The 22,998-nt window shown below is 28.1% G+C and overlaps 1 protein-coding gene across 1 annotated transcript; it reads left to right on the forward strand.

Annotated features, from left to right (window-relative positions):
* Positions 1–1,704: 1,704 nt before the first annotated feature.
* Positions 1,705–3,158, forward strand: LOC115710668 (FCS-Like Zinc finger 3). Its single transcript, XM_030639024.2, has 2 exons — positions 1,705–2,133; positions 2,350–3,158. The coding sequence occupies exons 1-2, from the start codon at positions 2,009–2,011 to the stop codon at positions 2,516–2,518; spliced, it is 294 nt and encodes a 97-aa protein (XP_030494884.1). The 5' UTR covers positions 1,705–2,008; the 3' UTR covers positions 2,519–3,158.
* The last annotated feature ends 19,840 nt before the right edge of the window (positions 3,159–22,998 follow it).

Genomic DNA, 22,998 nt, shown 5'->3' on the forward strand with positions numbered 1-22,998 from the left:
TCTGTTGTTTTGTGGGCCTTAAATGGGCCCCACTCCTAGTCAGCTCCAACGTTTTGGTGTTTGTTTTAGGGCTTTTATTACTTTTTTAATTTCCTCTTATTGGGCTGTGGGGCCCATTTGCTTCGTTCATGTCCCAGTTAGTGAAAGTAACGGCTGACATTGAATAATTAAGGGTCTAGAATAATTGTGACGTTTTCTACTTACATGTTTACCACTGATATTTCTTTTATTTACAAAAATACCATCTTCTAAGTCTACGTATGATATGTTCTAGATGATGGTCTCTTTGTAATTATAAAATCAATGTAGGATATTTTATTGATTTCTGAGAATAAACTTTCGGTTCGATTTTTGTTTTTTTTTTCCCACTAATTTGTGAGAATTATATATTAGTGGCTATAATTTTGGCTTTTACCCTAAATTCCCACCCTTCATATTTATTATGCACTCTAGTCTTAAAAAGTCTCTTAAATTGTGCATTTGGTCAAGAAAACAGTCTAAAAACATTTTACTTCAATGCTATTAATAGAAATTAAAAATATAGTAGTTTTTAATGTAATTGTGTATGTCATACCCAAAATTTAGAATTTCCATAATAGTAAATAAATAAAACACTTAATAATCACATAGAAATGTGATTTAGATTTTATGTCTCCAAAATGTATACACCCAATATCTATCTTATCATTAAATACTACATTACCGTACAAGTATTAATAAATAAATATAATTAACAAATAAGTTAATACGTATTAACAATAATTAAAATATAGTGATTTAACATTTTATAATAAACAATGTCGGAAACACTAATTTTAAAGACATTTTAACTGACCAAATCAATTTAAAATTGAAGTCCCATCCAATTAGAATTTCCAACAATACTAATCATATATATAAACATAAAAATAGTCCATAAAAAGTTGGTTAGCTCTACTAATTAAACAACTAATTAATTATTAAGGGCATTTCAACCCAATTGAGTTTTTTATCCTTTGTTTGAGCTACCAAAGAAACCATTCATTTGAGCTAGATTCCACTCTACATTTTCTAGGCTCACATGCAAACCCAAGCTATATATATAAAGCACTCAAATCAATGACACATAGCAATAAAATAGTTCTCATTCACTTACTTGTTTCCTCATAGATTTAGTTTAATAGTTATAATCTTTACATTCAGCACATTGAAAATTAGCAAAACATATTTTTAATGTTTAACCAATAGTTAATAACTTTCTCTTCTTCAAAATGAGGGAACAAACACATAGAAAATCTATTCTAGATTCTCCTAAACATTAATAAAGAAATCAACACATTTACTGCCATAGCTAGTGAAATGTCTCTTCTACTAGTATAGGTTAAGAGAACCTTAAAAAACAAAGGCTAATTTGAAAATATATTTTTTTTTCAAATGTAGATGACAAAGGCTAATTTATTGATGTTCAACACTAAGGGGACCAAAAGTTAAAATAAGAATTTCATGTGTACCTAAATGAAAAAAGAAAGATAAAATAGAAAAGTTAATATTGGATGAACAGATGCATGAACTAAACTAAGGTAGAGCCAATAGATTGAATCCCATGGAATCTTGGAAAACCACTTCTGGTTTTCATCATTACAATACACTTTATTATTGGACAGGTTTGCAACTACTGTCTCTCTACTATATTACAAAACCCTTGACACGTCAGACCAACGAAGTCCATATAATTTGCTTCTGAGAATTTACCGAAATACCCCTGGATTGGAATCCACCATAATATAATACCCAATAAACCACTTGATTGTACCGCAAGTCTTGGCCAAAGCTCCTCTTTATAAACAACAACACTAAACCATAGTTCTCCTCTCCCTTCTTCTCTCTCATTTTTTGCTCAAGCAAAAGAAAAGAAAAATAGAAAAAGCCCATTTTTCTCAAACCAATTTTCTTGGTTCAGTTTTTTTCTTACTCTTTTTGTGATTTTTTCAACAGTTATTCTTATTCCTCTTTAAGCTTTCTTTCAACTATGGCCACAAAAATGTTTCATTTGGCTGGGACTGAAGACTTTTACTCCAGTGATTCCCACTTTCTTGAAGCTTGTTACCTTTGCAGAAAACCACTTGGATATAACTCAGACATCTTCATGTACAGGTGTGTAGTTTACATATACCTTTATTTTTAAATTCATCATAAATCTTTGATACCCAGATGTAGATTTTTCCCAATTCTTGGAAAGTTTTCAACTTTTTGATTCCAAAAGGGGTTTCTTGATCTGGGTTGTTCTTGGTTTGGTAAAAAAGAAATAAAAAAAATCAATTGTTTCGGAATCTTATTGGTACTAATTTTTTTTGGAATATCTTTTTTCAGGGGAAATACTCCATTCTGTAGCAAAGAATGTAGACAAGAGCAAATAGAGTTTGATGAAGCAAAGGAAAAGAGCTGGAAAATGAGTAGCAGAGCCATGAGAAAATCAGAGACCAATAAGGACTCTACTCCAAGCAAAACCTCAAGGACTGGCACTGTTTCAGTAGCCTGATGATGATCTATACAAAGCTGTGTATTTAACATTAATAACAATCTTTGAGCTTTTGGAGTAAAAGAAAAGGAATTTTTCCCATGTTGAAAATGGTCATTTGGGGACATTGGGATTAAAAGGGTGTTGATGATGATCAGTCTGTGATCTGTAAAGGTGTGTGGAAGGTTTGTATGAGGCAGACATAAAATTTTGATTTTTAATCTTTGTTTTTCATTTTGGGTTGGTATGGGTAGATCCTTGTTTATATAAAAAAAAAAAAAATGAAAAAACAGATCTGGGGGTTGGTATAATCTTGTAATGATGTTTATCAGTTTACTATCTGAAATGAAATTTTGAGGCACTTAATTATTAAGTCAAGTTTCTTTAAGAGACTTGATTTATTTCATGGCAACTTGCTTCAATTTCAATATGTGAATATATATAATTCTCATGGAAAATTTAAATTTGGACTGATAGAAAAAAAAAAAAAAATTCAATTTTAACATCATTGTCATTTTCTCCCATCTGCAATTCTTTTCTTCTTCTTTATTTGAAAGATGAACTTTCAATTTACCTTTTTTTTCATCTTTTTAATGTCTTCTCTATTATAGTTAAAAATTTAATTTGGAAAATATTATAATTCTAATTTATAGTTTTAATATTAATACATAGCCATTTCATTGCTTACCTATAATTAAGAAGAGATACTCAAAGCAAGAGATTCTTAACAAAATGGTTGAAATATAATAATCCAATTATATTTATATGTCATAGAATATTGTATTAAAAAGGGATATCTACTCTAATTTCTCAACCACAAAAATCTCACAATCGGCAAAAGATTGAAATTTGAAGGCTCATATGCATGTCATGAGTCATCATGAGCAATATTTTAATTTCAAAGTAAAATTTATGATCAAAATTATAAAAAATAGAAATAAACAATTCCCCTTAAATGTTTGTAGTAGGATCTCAGGTTTTGTCTTTCTTTTTTTCTTTTCTTTCTAAACTATGTTTTAAAGGGAATAATAAGGAAATGCTTCTGATAGACTTCAAACCACTAGTGGAGAAAGTACTGAATAGAGTGCAAGGGTGGAAAGCCAAGCTACTTTCATGTGCAGGAAGAGCTTGTCTCATCAAGTCTGTAGGTTCTACTCTAGCTAACTACATCGCCTCCTCGGATGTCATCCCAAAGAACACAGCCTACCGAATAGACAGAACGTTGAGAGACTTTTGGTGGGGCGACTCGAAAGACAAACGAGTTTTCCATCCAGTGGCTTGGGACACCCTATGCCGACCCAAAACTCACGGGGGACTGGGATTCAGAGCCACGGAAGCAACTAACAAAGCCTTTCTCATGAAATGGGGATGGAAAATGCTAGAGGAGAATGATAGCTTGTGGAAACAAGTAATGGAGGCGAAGTACATGAGAAATACGCCTTTTCTTGACATGGAAGCTCAACCTACGGACTCCCCTATGTGGAAAGCTATCCTCAATACTAGGCAGTTTATACTTAGAGGCTTGTGTCGAAAGATTGGAAATGGACAAACCACTTCCATCTGGTTCCACCCGTGGGTTCCTGGGCCAATACTCCAACCTCAGCCTCGACTTGATGCAACGGAAGGTATTAGTTTGGTGAGTAACTTCATTGGAGATGGCCATTGGAGGGAGGAGTTGGTCAGACGATGGTTCCAACCTGCAGATGCAAAGCGAATACTCAATATCACCCTTCCGAACCACCCTGCAAATGACTCTTGGCTATGGCTTCCGGAACATAGCGGTGAATTCAGCATAAAATCTGCCTACAGAACTATCAAACATGGTCAAGACTATGGAAGCCAAAATGCCAAATGGAAACGAATATGGGGGGCTCAAATGCACAACCGCCTAAAGATGGTCTGGTGGAGGATCCTAGCCGATTGCTTATTAACTAGAGGTAAACTCATGGCTATCCTAAATCTGACTGACACATCCTGTCCTTTGTGTTCTACGCAAGTGGAATACTCGTTTCACATCTTCTGGGAGTGTGAATTTGCTAGAGCCCTGTGGTTTGGGAGTGATTGGCATATCAGAACTTCGGCTGTTAATGCCTCCAACTGGGACGAATGGTTAGATTGGTTCCACAATGAGACCAATCGACCACCTGACACTGAGTTCAGCCTTCTGCTTAGTGGAGCTGCAACTATCTTTGAGAAGATTTGGTGTGAACGGAATGCCCGAGTGCACCAGAGCAAGATCACACCAACAAATGTCCTCATACAGCGAATAAATCTTCGACTCTTGGAGTTGGGTGAAGTCTACAAAGCCCAAGCAACCCACCCTAGCACCTGGCTTCCCCCACCAGCAGGGTGGATCATGTGCAATACCGACTTCGCATTAGGAGATGAGTCCTCTGCCGGGGCAGCAGTGTTTCGCAATGAGGATAGCACAATTCATAACATATCTACAAAGTGTTTGCACTACCAAGACCCTCTTTCAGGGGAAGTAGCTGCCCTCTGCTGGGGCATGGATGTAGCAACTAAGCTTGGTTACAAAAATGTTATCTTCCAATCGGATTCCAAAAATGCTGTTGAGGCAATTACCACTGATCACACGAGGATATCAACTCTCAATCACAACGTTCAAACTCTAGTGCAGACTTTTCTCTGTCAAGCCAAACGCCTTGAACTATGGGAAGCCATATGGATCCCGAGAAGACTCAATTGTGCAGCCAATTTTGTGGCTCGGTGGGCGATTCAATCCGGTCAGTTTGGATCGATTGAATTGGCCAATTTTGACAGTTCCCCACCTCCTTGGGGGGTGGATGGCTGAACCGGTTTATGTAGTTTTAATTTATTTTACTGTTTTTGTTTCGTTTCTTAGCTCGTTTGCTATCTTAGTCGGTTCTTTTTTCTGTTTTTTTCCTGGCCTTGGCCACTTTCTGTTGTAGTTTTGTTTGTTTGTTCGTTGCCCTGTTGGAGGTAACGTTTATCAAAAAAAAAAAAAAAAAAAAAAGGAAATGCTTCTGATGAAAGAATATTCTGGGATTGTTCTCATTCTTTTTATTTATATATTACATGCATGAGGAAACAATATTATATAAAAGATTTACTAAAAATTATTACCAATTTAGTAGGTGTAACAATTTGTGTTATCGTCTATTTGTGTTATTTGGGTTAATCGGTCAATTATAACCCAATTTATTACATTTCGTCAAAAAATCTCAATTTTAACTGGACACATTCTGTTCGCATATTAACTTATCGTATTACTTGTCCACTATAACTTATCTTACACTAATCAACATAATTATTGTATCGCATATTTTGATTTTTATAAATAATTTTAATTATATTAATTTGTTTGACTCATTTAAATAATATACTAAATAAAAATATTTAAATTCGCAAATAAATAATATTGATTAATTAATAATTTATCCTAAAATATCAATATGAATAAAATTCTTAATATGAAATTAAATATAAGGTATTTTATACTTTTGTAAGTATTTTTTTATTATGAAAATAAATAATAATTTAATTATAAATTAATAATTTTAATGATAGATTGAATACAAATGGGTCGATACGTGTTGATTTCGTGTTACACAGGTTAACCCTAACCTAACTCAAATAATTATCGTGTCATTTGAGTTTGTCCTAATTTTAATTCACAACTATTTTTTATGACCATAACCCGCAATAATCCGTATCAAATTCGTGTCGTTTTGTCATGTCGTGACTTGAATTGTCAAACTACAATTTAGCATATAAAACACTTGATGCTTCTATTTTGGGGTGCACTGGTATACCTTTTCGTGTTTTTAATATTTAGTTTTAATCTTATTTCTTATATATATAAAAATGTATATCGTAGTTATTTAAGACATCTTGTAAAATTTTGAGAAAATTGAAAAAAATTACAATACAGATAGTAGGGTTTAAACTGCCTATTTTACACGCGTGCAACCGACTGTTTGAATCTTATTTTTAATACCTTATTTTTGACGCATTAAATTATTCTAAATTTTTAAAAAATTTACAAAATATCTTAAATAATTATAATACCCTTATAATATATATATATAAATTTAAATTAAAACTAATGCATCATAAAATTTCCTATAACTTTTACTATCTGCACATCATAAGATGATCATTTCCTTTTCTATTTTTAATTTTATTTCTCATTTTCAGTTGTATTTTTTTTTTTAACAAAAAAGAAAGAAATATCGTGATAGATGACTGATTGTATCTCTAAATACTATGAACAAAAAAAGTACAGGAATAATATCAACTAATTACTAATATAATTTTGTAATGTCAATTATTGTGACATGTGTCATTAGTATTTACATTAATTTCATGTCATCGAAATAAATGGGACACATCACATCATTCACAATAGCACTCTATTACAAAAAGAGTGCTCTATATATTCTTCATCAGAGTTTTTATTTCTTTCCTAACTTTTTTTTTTATTTTTTTTATTTTTTATTCTCATTAAATTATTTTTTAAAATTATGCTATATATTGCTATATGATCCAACATGTGTGGTTAGGAGAGGGTCGATGCTTGCTTAGTGGAGTTGCTTATGTTAGTCCCCTACCTTTGTACACTTTTTGGAATCCAAATTAATGGAGTTGTCATTGGCAACAAGCTACTCACTTAAAATAAAGATGTTATACACTCTACCAAAAAAAAAAATGTTATAAATAACATTATTGCTTACTTAATTATACAAGACAACCATAATTATTTATGTTACTTATTTAACTAGAAAGTGTAATCAAGATGCTTTAAAGTAGAGTTAAAAAATGATGAAAAAGTGTAATCAAGATGCTTTAAAATTATTGTTAAAAAACAATGCTTTAAAATTGTTTATTTTTTTAATAAACCATTTTGAAAACTAAAATTTCAGGTTAAAATTATGCTTTTTTTTTTTTGGTTCAATTATTAAAATTCTTCTCACCAAAACAAAATTATTTAATTTCTTCTTCCTTCTATATTGACAAGCTCAATATTGAATTTTTTCTTCCTTCTATTGACAAGCTCAATCTTAATAATACTTTCAGACGCTCAATTATTATATGTCTGAAAATTGAATTTTTTGTAAGGAAAGAAAAAGATAAAAAGAATGTTGGAGAAAAAAAAAGTGTGGTGAATAAAAAAAAAAGAATCAAATTATTGTGTTTGACATGGAAAATTTTGTTAAATCGAGAATTTTTTATACAATTTTTCATTTTATACCTAACAGTGGCGGAGCTAGCCGTAAATGTTAGTGGGGTTTTTTTTTTTTTTTTTGCAAAAGTAGCTTATTAATAAAAAAAAAACTTATTTTTGTAAGAAAGAAAAATATAAACCTTTTAGAGACATAAATAAATATGTGAGAATAAAAATAAAAATAAATTTTTATAGAATAAATATAAAAATATGTGAGATAAAAAAAAAATTATAAATTTACAAGGATAAAAATAAAAATATATAATGGCAAAAATTAAAAAAAAAAATTTTGTGGGGGCAAAAATAAAAATATATAAAAAAAGTTATGAAAAAAAATAATTTATTAAAAGTTGAGTGGGGTGATGTGCCCCCACATGACTCCATTCCCCTCTGCCTCTGATACCTAACATAAAAATTTATTTATTTTTAGTATTTTTTTAATTTTATTTTGTTTTACATTTTTATTTCCCGACTAAAATCCAACTAATGCTTCGCCTATCCCTTCAACCCCATTCTTGCCTAATTTTCATAAGAGCGAGGTGGAACAATAAATCCATATTAGAATTTAGAATTTGTGATCTCACAAGACCTTAATTAAATAAATAAAGATCTTATATATATTTTTCTCCACAAGATGTTTAGAAAAATTTGAAATTTTGTACATAGGTATATATATATAATATATGCATCGATATTGTTAGGTCATTTTTTAGAAATTTAGTTGTCAAAATAATTTTTTTAATTAATGTGCATTTTTATAGAGTATTTAAATTGTTTTTATTACATTGATTTTGTGCATTTAATTACTCTTTTCTTCTAAGGAAAGATTCTTTTTCAGCTGATCTTTTTGGGTTTAGGAAACTTCTTGTAAGATAAAGAATTCTCTTATAGAAAGTTGTCTAACTTTGGGAAAACTTGACTTTCCCTTTTTCTAATTGATGATTTCAATTTTTTTAACAGATCAAAGAAACTTTATTTGGCAGGTTTGAATTCCAAATTCGTGATCTTGGATCAATTTGAAAAATTTCCTTTCTAGTCCTGATCTGCTGTTGCAAAACGCGATTCTGATGCTACAAATTAGGAATTTTTTTAAGAATATTTTGTACAGCTGGAAAATTGTTTTTGTGGTTGTCTCTACGGTTGCTATATTAATATTATATAAATAGGACCTAGAGAACAGCCAAACGATTTTATCTTTCTTTGTGAGAAGAGTGTTTCATTTGTAAAAACCTAGAGTGTTCAACTAGGTTTTGATTTTCTTATTATGATCTCATACTATTCATAGAATAGATTGAAGAGAAGCTTTGAACAAGTGTGAGTCTTCGGGAGAAGACTTTTTCTAAGTCTCATTTCGGGAGGAAGTGAGCATATATCTTCGGGAGAAGATTTGTTTAAGCCTTACTTTGGAAGGAAGTAAGCACACATCAATAGCTGAAAGGAGTTCACTACTTGATGTGGTTCAGAGATCAGATTAGCAAGGTGGATTACAAAGGGTTGCGGCAAATCACTAGAGGGAATCTAAATTTGTTTAAGTCAATTGCTTTTGTAATCTTTGATACCTTACTAATTGATTTTATTCTTTGAGCGTGGCCCCGTGGACTAGTAGTATTTGAAAGAACACTTATACCACGTATAATTCTCTTGTGTCAATTTTTAAATTCTGCACTATTATTTCTAGTATTTTAATTTTGGTTCTAGTTTGTTTCTGCAAAACTGTTTTATGCAGTGACAGAATTATATTTTACTGCGAATTGTTACAATTGTGTTTTTACTGTTATTGTGTAAAAATTTGTTAGCTTTTGCAAAAATACGGTTTTTAAGACATAAATATGTTAGTCATCAAAATTCCCATATACTATAATTCTGAAAGAACAATCAAGAACTAATACAACAATAATGATTATCAAAAAATAAAATGAACAAAGAATGAAAACGCAAAAGAGAAACGATTCAAATCTAATCAAATCAACAAAGATATATTTTTTGAGCACAAACTCGATCGAGCCTCTTCTACTATGATCAAGAACAATTACAAGATGTACACAGGTCTTCTAGAGTAACAAATGCATCTTCTACACTTCAATTACCCTTTGCATTAATCAACTCACAAAGTTTCTCTTTGTTTCTTTATTTTATTTATTTACTTTTATATTTTCATAAATACCTAAAAATGACAATTTTTTTTTTTTTTTTACAGATTTTAACTTTTTTTCTTACAAAGTATGGGTGGTTGTTTTCCCTCTGCTACATAAAAATAACATTTTTTTCTTAAGAAAATTAACATAGATATATGTTGTTTTCTTTTTTCATGTAAAATTATATACATAATGTATTATATTGTTTCTATGTTTGAAATGTTGATATGTTTCAAATTGATGTTATTTTTCCAAAAGCCCATTTTTTTTGTCAAGGCCCACTCCGTTTTGAACTCAAACCAAACCCCACCTAAAAATCTCATATTATTATTATTCATTTATTATTATTATTATTATTATTATTTATAATTGTTTTTAAGAAATTTCTATAATGACAGCAGATTATAAGAAATAGTACACACCTGATGTATATTTTTGGTATATACAAGAATATTTTTATACTCTTGGTCTTGGTATGTCATTAGTGTATAATTTAACTATCTTTATAATAATATAAGTATTAATATTAAACGAAAAAATCACAACCCAATAACTTTGGACTACAATAGATATAACTTGCTGAACAAGTAATACAGGAGTTGCGTATGGGGTATTGTACGACCACGTTAATATTATTATTATTTTTTATTTATTTATTTTGCAAGAAATGTTAATATTATTATTTACGTAACAGAAAAACATATATTAAGGTAATTGAAGAAAAGAAAAACAATAAAATAAAAAAGCTCACGAATCATAACTTAAGTATTGAATTTTTTAAATCACAATCCATGTATAAAATATAACTTAAGTATTGTGTTTGCATTAATTTATTAAAAGAATTAAAATCTAGATCATTTTAGATTTAATATATATATATATTTTTTTGGGTGAAATCGTATCGTATCGTACAAAATCCAAAACCATATATATCATATCCAAGTTAGGATTTTATAATTATTTAAATTGCACGCATATTTATTCCTAATCTTTTGAGTATATCTCGACCAAATATCGAGAAAGTAATAAAAGAAAAACAAGAGACAGATGAGTATCTTGAAAAAAAATTATAAATTTATGGTTTTATATATATTATTATTCTATTGGTTTCTAGGTATATATTCCTTAGGGTTATTGACAGAAATACGAGAAAAATGAGATAAATTTTGATATCTATTCTATATAAAGTGTGCCTATATAACTGAATTCTTGGTTTATGAGAAATTCATGGGTAACTTTTTTTTAAAATAATTTTCTATTCAAAAATAATAATTTTTTTTTATTAAGATGTATTTTAATATTAATTTTTAAATAAATTAATATTACTTTTAAATTTTAATCGGGTTTATGAGAAATTTATGGGTAATTTTTTTTTTTAAATAATTTTCTATTCAAAAATAATAAATTTTTTTATGAAGATGTATTTTAATATTAATTTTTAAATAAATTAATATTACTTTTAAATTTTAATCGTATAAACCTAACCGGAAACACAATCTCTGAAAATTCTCAATAAAATAACTAACCCCAAGAGGATGAGCAACCAATCGTGATTATTTAGGATAATCATTTATAATTTCTTTTTCTAAATCTCAAACCCTCAAACCCTATATTGCTATTGAATTATTGCTTCATCTATTCTCTTTGATCTTTCAGCTTCTATGCTGTGATTCATGGCCTCTCTGTTGCGATTCCTCACCTTTTGTTGATTTGGGTGTAATATTCAGTGTTCTATTAGCGAGTTATCCTTTGTTGCTCAAGTAATTATTTATTTGAGTAAGTCTTCTATTCCCTTGCTATATTGCTTTACTTTTAAACAGCTTTGGGATATGCGAAATATAATGTCATCCGTTAGAGAGTTTGTTGGGCACACCAAAAGTAACAAGATATCATTTTCAATTTATAATCCTTGAATTTTTTATGATGCTCATTTTGAAAGGCTAGGTGTAATTGTAATGTCGGAGTAGCTAGATTTTTCCCAGAAGATAAAACTCACATCAGCACCGCCATTGTTGGCACCCATTCTAACGAATACTATTCTTCTAAGCTCATATCTAACACACAATCCTATGGGAACAACATAAAGTTGGATTGAACCAAGATGAGATAAACATTTTTAAGTGTATTACCTTTTAATATAATAGAAAATATGGAAGAGGTTTCAATGGTTACATTTTTATTGTAACCATCATGGTTACATTTTTTTAAGTCATTGGATTACTATTAAATAGTTGTGATTATTTTGGAAATTAAATAAAAATAAATAATAAATAACTTGTAACCTGAAAGTAACCTAATCATTTATTTCCTTATAAAACTTTAATTAAGATTAATTATATTTTAAAATTAAATTAATTATAATTATTAATTAATCTTTTGCAATTCGTTACTATATAAGGATCTTTTAGCAATTTATTTTTTTATACTTAAATTATTTAAAATTTTATAGCAAAACTTTTTATAATTTAAAATTATACACATATAATTTCATAATTTAAATTTTATTATACTTGTAATCTTAATTTTAAATTATTACACTTAATTATTTAATTTTTTTATTTAAATATTTAAAAAGTAAAAAATGAAATAAGTTGAAAGATTTTTTAGAAAAAAAATGGCTGCACTTGTTATCGATTGATTAGCTTGAGGCCTCATACTTAGTTCATATAATTGTAATAAAATAATTAAATATCATTTAAAAATAATTAATTATTTGAAAATTTATTATAAGAAGAGAATTTTAATTTGTGTCAAAAGAAGTTTAATTTTTGTAAAAAAAAAATAAATTTTATTGTAAATATTATAATTAAATATTAAAATAAGTTAAGTAAGGATTTAAATATAAATATTAATTGCTAAAAGAGGTCTTGTTAAACATTTAATTAATTATTTTAAGAAAATAGTTAATTATAATTAAATAATTCTAAAAAAGGAACGTTTATTTAATTAATTATTTTAAGAAAATAATTAATTATAATTAATTAAATCTAAAAAAGGAAAGTTTACCTATTAGTAACCTGCTATTACAGGTTAAAAAAAATGTAACCATATGGTTACAATAAAAATGTAACCATTGAATAGTCACCCAGAAAATATATATCTAGCATAAAATTTAGTATACGTGCCTCGCACGTAACTTTTTACTAGTATATATATATATGCCATAAAAATTTTATTACACTAAATATGATATTTTAAAAAAAATTACAAATATAAGAAAAAGTCATTTTACATAAAGAGGGATGCCATAAAAAATTTTAAATTTGTGTTTCTTTTTATTTTTTTTTTCTTTTATAAAAAATAAAACACTAAAATAAATAAAAAATGACCTATAGATTTTATTATTTTTTTTTTTACAGAAATTAAACCTGTTTTTTATTTAAATTATTATTTTTTTTTTATTAAAAACAAATTATTTCATTAAAAGCAACAGAAAAAAAACTAGTTTCATCAACATCATCTTGAAAAAAAAATATAAAAAATTATAATCTAAAAATAATACAAACTTTAAAGACAATTTTCATCAATATTGAAAGAAACTAATAATTTCATTAAAAGAATAAAAAAATAGTTTCATCAACAAGATAATGAAAAAAAAATTATAATTTAAAAACGATACTAACTTTAAAAACCAGTTTCATCAATATTAAAAAAAAACTTATTATTCCATTAAAAGAGGCAAAAAGAAAAAAAAAAAAAAAGAGAGAGATAATTACATAAGATACTATTTTTTGTAAAAAAAAAAATTACATTTTTACATTTTAAGAATTTTTTTTTTACATTTTTATGGTTTTCTATAAAAACAACACGAAAATAACAAAAAAAATACATAAAAGTAACATCAAAACAACAACACAAAATAACAAAAAATCAACAACAAATTAACAAGAGTACAATATAAAAAGACCGTATTTTCTGTAAATAAAATCAAAAAATTCGTAAAAATATTTAAAATTCTGTAAAACCGTATTTTTGTAATTTTTTTTATTGTTTTGTGTATTTGTAAAATAATCCAAAAAAAAAAACTGTTTCATCAATAACATAATGAAAAATACACAATGCCTAATAACTAAACTTTTACAAACGTACTAAATTTAAAAACCAGTTTCGAACATATAAATTTGATATCAATACCTAATAACCAAACTTCTAACTTCACTTTTTATTTTGGCATTTAATTTTTTATTTGCTTGCTCAAAAACCAAAGTTGATTTAAGCATACATATGCAGCAAATATAACAAAGAGAATCAGAAATTAAAATCAAAGAGAAAAAAAAAGAAACAAAGAAAAATAAAGAGACAAAAATACAATAAAAACCATATTAGAATAACAAAAAAAAAAAGTAGAATATATGTGAGAAATCAGTTAGTAAAACAACCAAAATAAAAATAAACAAACAAAAACAAGTTTTCTAAAATAATCAAATAAAAAAATTGAAACTTAAAACTCAATTAACGATAAAAAAAAAACCAGTTATGAAAACTAGTTACTTAAAAAAACCAGTTATGAAAATAAGAAAATAATATGTGTATCAGAAATTGATTATTTAAAATAAAACAAAAATTGTTCAAATATCAAACAATAATAAAACTGATTTTATATAAACTAAAAAATATACAATAACATCATAAAAATGGAGCAACCCCATTACAGAACAGTTAAAACTTGTGAAATTAGTTTTGACGCTATAAAAAATCATAAAAAATATAAATGTTAAATAATAAAGTTAACTGAAACCAGTTTCATCAAACAATCAAATGAAAAATGAAAGAAAAAAAACCACACACAAAAATACAAAAAAAAAAAAAATACTAATCACAAATATAATCAAAACAACACACAATGATACCAATAATTTGAAAACAAAATATAAGTTGAACTTTTGAACCTAGAAACAAAATAATAAAAAAGTAACTTAAAATAAAAAATTTGTAATAACATCATAAAATAGAGCAACCCCATTAAAGAACTCTCAAAATATGTAAACCAGTTTCGAACAATAATTTAGAAAAGAAAAGACTAACAAACATAATAAAAAATAACACATAACAATAATTTAAGAACATAATATAAATATAAAAACCAGTTACTAATTTAGAAAAAAAAAAAAAGGGAAAATAATTGAAAAATACAAAAAAGGAAAAAAAAATTACAAAAATACTATGGGCCGGCCCATTAAACATTTATACAGTCCAAATACAAATATTTACAAAAATACCACATGCACTAAGCCTTCAGCTGTACAGAGCGAACGATGAAGATGAACATACCTCGATTGTTTCAAAACAGCAAAACAACCAAAATAAAACCAAAACGAGGAAAATACAACCATTAATTATGGCGAAATTAACTCGAAAAGAAGACCTGCAATGATCTAAACAGAAAATGACGAAAAAAAATCAGAAAAACTGTGAAGAAACTGAAATTACACATTTGTTTTCTGTTTTATTCGATCAAAACAACTCCCCCTAATATCGAAATCCAGATTCATGAAATGTAGATCTGTAACAAACAGATCTGGAGCTCCCACCAAATCCAAAATAATGTATGGTGAAAATTTTTAAAAAAAACCTCATGAATAATAGATCTACGTTATATACAGTTGCATTTTGATTGATTACTGGTTTTCAATATGGGAATATATTTTTTTATAAACACAATAAGAAGAGTAAATTCGAATTAAAGTATAACCAGTTACGTATAAGTCTGTTTATTTTTGTTTTGGTTGCCTTATAGTTGCATTATCGTTTTATGATAGTTTAAATATTATGCAGGAATTTAATTTGACGGGGACTAAGAAATAGCAGTTATACATAGTAAGTTTTGTGCAAATAGTTGCATATTAGTTTTATAATGAAATAACATGTGCAAGTAGCAAAACTATAATAAAACTACAAAACAACTGTATACAAACTAAAATACAGGAAAAACTCTTTGAACATCAACATCCATGATAAATCTCATTGTTACCCATTGATGATATAAAAATGGACAGGAAACAACTAGATAAAAAATATATTAAAAAAAAATACATACAGAAGGTGTTTACACTATTAAAAAATTATGAAAAAACTATTACAAAATGAGAAATCAATAAACACAAAACCCACAAAAGTTGAATATGAAAAAATTTTAAAAATGGGGGAAAACCAAAAAGAAACCGAAAACAAACCTGCGATCGAAGAGGAGCACCATCCTAATCATTTTTTTGAGCAGGAGCATGAGAAATTTTTTCATGGGCAACAACCTTTGATTTCTTTTTAGGAAGAGCTCGCTCATAGTTCGACAATTGATGAGCAAAATCGGAGTCATCGTCTTGAACAACAGGACGTTTCCCTTATTCCTATTAGCTATGGAGGTTTTATAAAAAAAAAAAAAAACTGAAAAGAGTTCAGCTATGGAGGTTTTATTTTAAAAGAAAAATGAAAAGAAATTGAAAATAATAAAAAAAAAAAAAGAAGAAGAGAAAAAGATAAGAGAATGATGTAAGGTGTGATTGATATAAGTCATCAATCAATGACGTGTGTGGCTGCATGTATTGTGTGTGCAAGTGGTAAAAGTGTAATAAAATAAAGTTAATGAGTATAAATGTTGGTTTAACCGTGTGAATATATATATATATATGTAATAAAGTGTGTATTTTGTATTTTTGGTGTAAAAATTTCAAAAAAAAAAAAAAATAATGTAAAGAAACTTAAAATTAAAAAAAAAAAAAAATCGTAAAATGGAGCAATCCTATTATAAAATCCTCAAAACTTGTAAAACTAGTTTTGACCTTATAAAAAAATCATATAAAATCTATGAAACCAGTCTCGACCCAATAAAAAAAATTTATCAACACCCCAAAAACTTTTAAAATACCCTATTTTAATAATTTTTTTATTATAAAATTTATATATTTATCTGTACTAAGTTTTTTTTTTTAATTTTTTTACTTCATATTCTTAAAAAAAAAAATATACCTATTAAAATAAAATAAATTATATTTTAAATATTATGACAAAAAATTATACAAAATTTTCTTAGAAAAATAAAAATATATATATATATATACATGATTTAGAAAAAGAAAAATATGAAAATATAATCAAAGTATTTAAATTAAGATAAAATAATGCGAGGAAAAGATTTTAAAAAATATATTAAGAGTAATTTTTAAAATTATTTAAGTATTTTTCTAATAGGGTGTAATTATCATTTTATAGAGTGTAAATAGAACTCATAAAAATCTATAAATTTAGTTTTGACCCTATAAAGTATAAGAAGATAATATGGCAAACTTGAAACTTAAAATTAAAAAAAAAAACAAAACAAAACACAACAACAAAAAAATGAAGTAACCTCAGTACAGTAAAATAGAGGTGTTAAAAAAAAATACAAAAATCAAACTAAGTATGTAATTATAATATATAATCTCATATTATAGAAAATCTTGTTATAAGGCAACTATAAATTTTAAAAAAAAATATCAAAACATCAATCTTGTTAAAATATATAAATCATTCATAAATTAACTTTAAATAAATTACAAAACATCAAAAAAAAAAATATATACTACTTTTATTAAACATGTAAAAGATAGAAAAATATAAGAAGAGTGCTCTATTTTTTTTTTTTTTGTAAGAGAGAAAAAGAGTGTTAAAAAAATGAGATATAAAAATGTACACTTATTATATATTTATATATACAAAGATAAAAAAAAAACATAGTTTGAGAAAAAAAAAGAGACACAAAGAGTTATTAGAAAAAAATAAAAAAGAAAAATAGAGAGAGAAGAGAAAGAAAAAAAAAAGTCAGCAACTTACTGAAAAAATAAAAACAAAAAAAAAAGCCAAAACTGACTAAAAAATATATAAAAAAAGACAAAAATATATAAGTATTACATTGTGAGTTTTGTTGATGCGGCTATCTGATCTTCTAGCCGCCTGATATGATCATCTGGGAGCTCATGTCCACAAATTCTATCATTGATATTGTTCTGGAGATCTCCTCCACGAGATCTAGCCTTTTCACCTCTTTCTTTTTCTCGCTTTTATGGTCCTTGAGGTCCGTCGTTGACATGCTGTCTTCCGGGTCTAGATCTTCCACATCTTTTCTCTATTTAACAAAGTATTTGAAGCAATTTTTTCATCCCTAAACATTAGGCTTTTGCACCTGAGCATGAGGTCTATTGCTTCACTTGACTATACCCTGCAAATAGGTTGAATAGTCTTTCCCTTGGGCTTGAGTTGTCTTATCCTTTCGTTGGGGTTGATCAGCTGCGTCTCTGTTGCTCTATGGAACATTTTGAGTAGATTTGTTTAGAGGGTTGTCCACTTTACCTTTCCCTTTGTCTTTTTTTTGGAGCATAAGTTTCAACTCTGGGATGGTTGAACAAGGGAGTAGGGATGTAACACCCTAACTAGCATAGGAGTGTTAATGTGATTTTAAACATACTGTGCAGCTCGTTGCTAATCAACGAGGTTATTGAAAATCGTGATTAATTAAAATTTGCTTATTTAATTTAAAAGTTCAAGTATTACATATATAATATTTCGGGATCCCGTTTACAAAATACTTTACAAGAGTTTGCTATACATATAATACTAAAGTTTGTCGCCTAGCGACTATACAGCAAAAGCCTTGATGTCCCAAAGATCGTACACTCCAGGCCTAACCGCCCCGACATGTACAATCTTCACCTGCTCGTACTCACGGCTCTTCAACTTTAGCCTTGCCCTTACCTACACATAAAGATAGCACTGTGAGTCGACAGACTCAGTAAGAAAAGCATAACATAAACATACAACTAACTCGGGTTATAACTTGGCGCACATACACCTGATCATAACCCTAATCCCCGTGTCTCACACGGTACTGAGTCTAGAACGTTCATAAGACAATACTATCGACCATAATGTCAGCCTATACTCAATATGTTAATCATACTCTAGCCATATTGATGTGATAACATCGATCAGTATTTTAGCCAACATACATTTATCAATAATCAGCACAACTCTATGTATACTATTACTGCTATCAATGTAATCTAACAGGCAATAACACATGTACGCTAAACATGTAATAACATATGCAAGATATTATACTAATCTTACCTCAATTTCGAATTCAGGTGTGCCAGTCAACCTGAGTGGAACAACTGCTCGGCGAATTATAGGCTCCTAAATCACATCGATAATAACACGCATAAGTGATACGCTAAATCACAACCGGGACCTAGGTTTTAAACCAAAACCTTATCTACTGCAACTTTATATGGCAATACCCCAAACTAGCAGGGAATCAACCAAGTAGAAACCTGAAACTGGCACAAAACGACAAGCTGAAAAACCAGTTTTCCCCCCCGCTGCAAAATTTGGGTAACCGGTTTTACAAGCAGTGTAAAACCGGTTAGCCAGTTTTACCCAGAAAACCGACAAAAATCAAATCCCTAATCAAAACGTTTCCAAACTCAACCAAACTTTCCAGACCTGCATATTATACCCTAATAACATATTCCAAGTGATAGAACAACAATCAAAGCTCAGAATCAATTTTCACCATTGATGAGCCAAGCTTGAGTTCAAACACTCAAAACTTGCTCATCCAACAAACAACCTAACAAAACCTGCCCAAATTAACTTATTTTAACATAAATCAACTACAGAACACATAACCAAACTCCAGTAGCAAGAACAGCAACCAAAAACACAAAAATAAGCATGATTCACTTTCTTTAAAAATAAGAAACTAAAAGGGAAGTTGCTTAAGACCTTACCTTGGCTTGGAGATTACTAAAACTTGCTGAGAAATCCCTAGATGAAGTAATAAATCCACAACCCTAGTTGGGTTCTAAGGGAAATGAGAGAGAGAGTTTGAAGAGAGAGATGCTATCCTTTTTTCAAAATTTCTATTTTTTTTAATAATTGAAATAAAAGATTGGTTTTACTAAATCAATCTCAGCCAAAACAATATTAAAAACCTGATTATAAACTAAAATCCAAACTCACAAAAGACAAAAGATAAATGGGGCAAAATGACCATTTTGCCCCTTCCACACTAAAAGTCATAAAAGGGTACTTAGGGGTATTTTAGGAAATTCTAAAATCCCGACTAATCCGACATTCCCAATGTCTAAACTATTGTCCCGCTATATGAAAAATACTAGGATGTGATTCTAATAGCCATACACCACGTTCCAATGTTGTCGGGCACAAAATATGCAAAATTTATGAAATTTCTATATGTGACATAAAAATGTATGCTGAATTCAAATAAATCATCATAAACTATAAATTCATAATCAAACATAGATTTCATAATTAAACCCTATTTATCAGCTAATTTCCAAATTAAAACTAAGCGGTCTTTACAAGGGATGTTCTCCTTTGAGAGATTGACTTTAGCTTGTATCTGTGCAAGAGCTTCCTACAATTTTTTGGGAAAATTCTTCCTGACCTGTCATTATTTTCTGAGTATCTGTGAGTTCTTTTCCCAATCGTATCACTTCGAAATCTTGCTTGTAGTACTCTTCTTCATACTCTTGATTAAGATGAGAATTTTCATTAGAATCTCCTTGATCATCATCGTCAATGGGGTTTTTATCAACTTATTTTCTAGATTGTGGATCTTTTCAAGCGTGTCGATCACTGACTTCTGACGTTTCTCCATCCCCTACATTTGCCACATGAGTATGTACTGGAGGAGGTCCGTTAACATTATCCATGGCAGTATCTTCTTCACCCTCGCAAACAGTAGATTTTGCGGTGGTTTTTCTAGTAGCCACCATTGTTGTAGATGACAGCTTTGGTCAAAAATCTTTCTTCAAGCTCTCAATAAAATCACTAAAATATTTATCAAGTTTTTCAGAAATTGATTATAAAATAAATAGAGCTTAAGAAATATACAAAATAAAGAAGAAGAAAACTAAGACTTTTACGTGGTTGGGGCGTTAACGAGCATTAGTCCATGTGTCAATATTATTAGCTAAAAAACTTTGATGTATTACACAAGGATAATGTTCTTGCTCAAGCTTAAGAACCCCAATTTCTCAATATTAGTGTTTGAATGATGATTTTCTAACTTTTTGCATGAAGATGTAGTATCTTATTTATTGGCCAGGATTTTAAATTGTTAGAGTTTTTTTATGAAGCTAGACTCACCAATGAGGTAAATACATTTAATATTAACTTTAGATAAATTAGTAAAGACCCAATTATAAGATTATGATCATCTACATTCGTGAGGTCCATTTAATGTTGATAGATGTTGTGCGCTGCTAGATTCATACAATAAATATCGAAAGATACGGCGCTAGGTGAATTTCTGATTTAGTGAAATCTCGTATCCGAGGTATCTCCACATAAGCCTTTGCTTTGGGATTTTCTTAGATAGTCATTCAAGGAATACCCTATGAGGGTATCCGGATATGCTATACTGGGCTTTCCTTCTTCTGGCCAAGAATCCTTCCCGGACCTGGACGATCTGACCTTGTAATGGATGATTTTAATATGTTACTGAACATGGAGTCGCAGACTGACTCCTTTAGTGGGCTGACCCACTCAATTGGGCCTGATAATGAGTCTTCCGAAAGTGAAACGAATCTTGGAAGTACATTTATCATCTTTCCAGAAACACGGATAACACCTATATTATACATAATAAAATAAAATAAACAATATCATGGAAGAATAATAATATATCATATAATAAAAAAATATTTAATGTACGACAAAATATATATACCAACAATCTACAATAATCTATAAAAAAATTAATTTTAAAATAAAAATAATTTTAACAAAATTAATATAGATATACTATGATATTTAAGTGATACACTTCTAAATTTTTTTAAAAAATGAATATATAAAATATGAGAACCATGAACATTTTATGTGACAAAAGCTTTTTTTTTTTGTTTTTTGTGACAAAAGATAATTTAAGTAATAAATTGAGTATAAAAGAGTTATTTCTCTAAAACATTTAAGATAAGGACATTTACCTACATAATAGTATGATGAGGACATTTACCTAGTATGTTTTTTGATCATTTACAATCATTACTCATTACTTTTAGAATTGGGATCCAACCAATCCATTATTTAGGTAATATCTCTTTGCTTAGTATGAACAAAAGAAAAAAAAGATCATTGGACACACCCATGTTGAGCTTTATGTTTTTACTAGACTTCTAAGAATGATATTTTGGATTAAACTTGGTATGCTAAGACAAATTAGAAAGAAAACAAGTACATAATTTGAAAAAAAAAAAAAAACACAAAAATAATAAAAATACGGTTGTATTTAAATATTTTTACGATTTTATTTACAAAAAATATAGTATTTTGATGTATTTTTATATTGTACTTTTGTTTATTTTTTGTTATTTGTATGTTATTTTTTGTTATTATTTTGATGTTGTTTGAATATTTTATTTTTGTTACTTTATGTAATTTTCTTGTTGTTTTATTTTTGTTTTATAAAATACCATAAAAATAAAAAAAATATTTGAACTAAAATTTTTACAAAAAATAGTATTTTATGTAATTATGGGAATATTTCTATTTTCAATTATTTAACTTTTTGTTCTTTTCAATTTTACCCTTTTTTACAGTTTTTTTTATTAAGCATCTTTAAATTGTTAAAAAGATATTATAATAGTATTTTGGAAGCGGGTAATGTATAGTAAGAATAGACTCTCATATTTTGAAAGAAAAAATAAGAACATCAAAAGAAAAACGATCACAATATAAAAACGACGTTGAAATCAACTAACATTAAGAACGAGATCGATTGGGGTGTCAATGTCATTCTTGATCAGATCTATGGTTGTTGAGTGGTTATTATTAAGGGGTGATAATATGGGTCACAACACAATGACACAACTTAAAAAGATACATAATAATTGGGTTTGAGAGACATGTTTAATAATTTTGTTTGTTTATGTCTACCTTAATCGTGTCATGTCATAGTTGTGTGAACACATTTAATAATCGCATCGTGTTATAATTGTGTCAACACGATAAAACAAATTAATTTTCCACAAATTATAATTTTTTAAAATAAATTGTTTATTTGAATAATTATGTTATCGTGTCATGTCGTGTAACATATGCTAATTAATCGTTTTGTGTTTGTATTTGAATATTTGACACATTTAATTGTGTCGTATCAT

The sequence above is a fragment of the Cannabis sativa genome, chromosome X (genome assembly GCF_029168945.1).
Source record: "Cannabis sativa cultivar Pink pepper isolate KNU-18-1 chromosome X, ASM2916894v1, whole genome shotgun sequence".
In the NCBI taxonomy this organism is placed as follows: Eukaryota; Viridiplantae; Streptophyta; class Magnoliopsida; order Rosales; family Cannabaceae; genus Cannabis; species Cannabis sativa.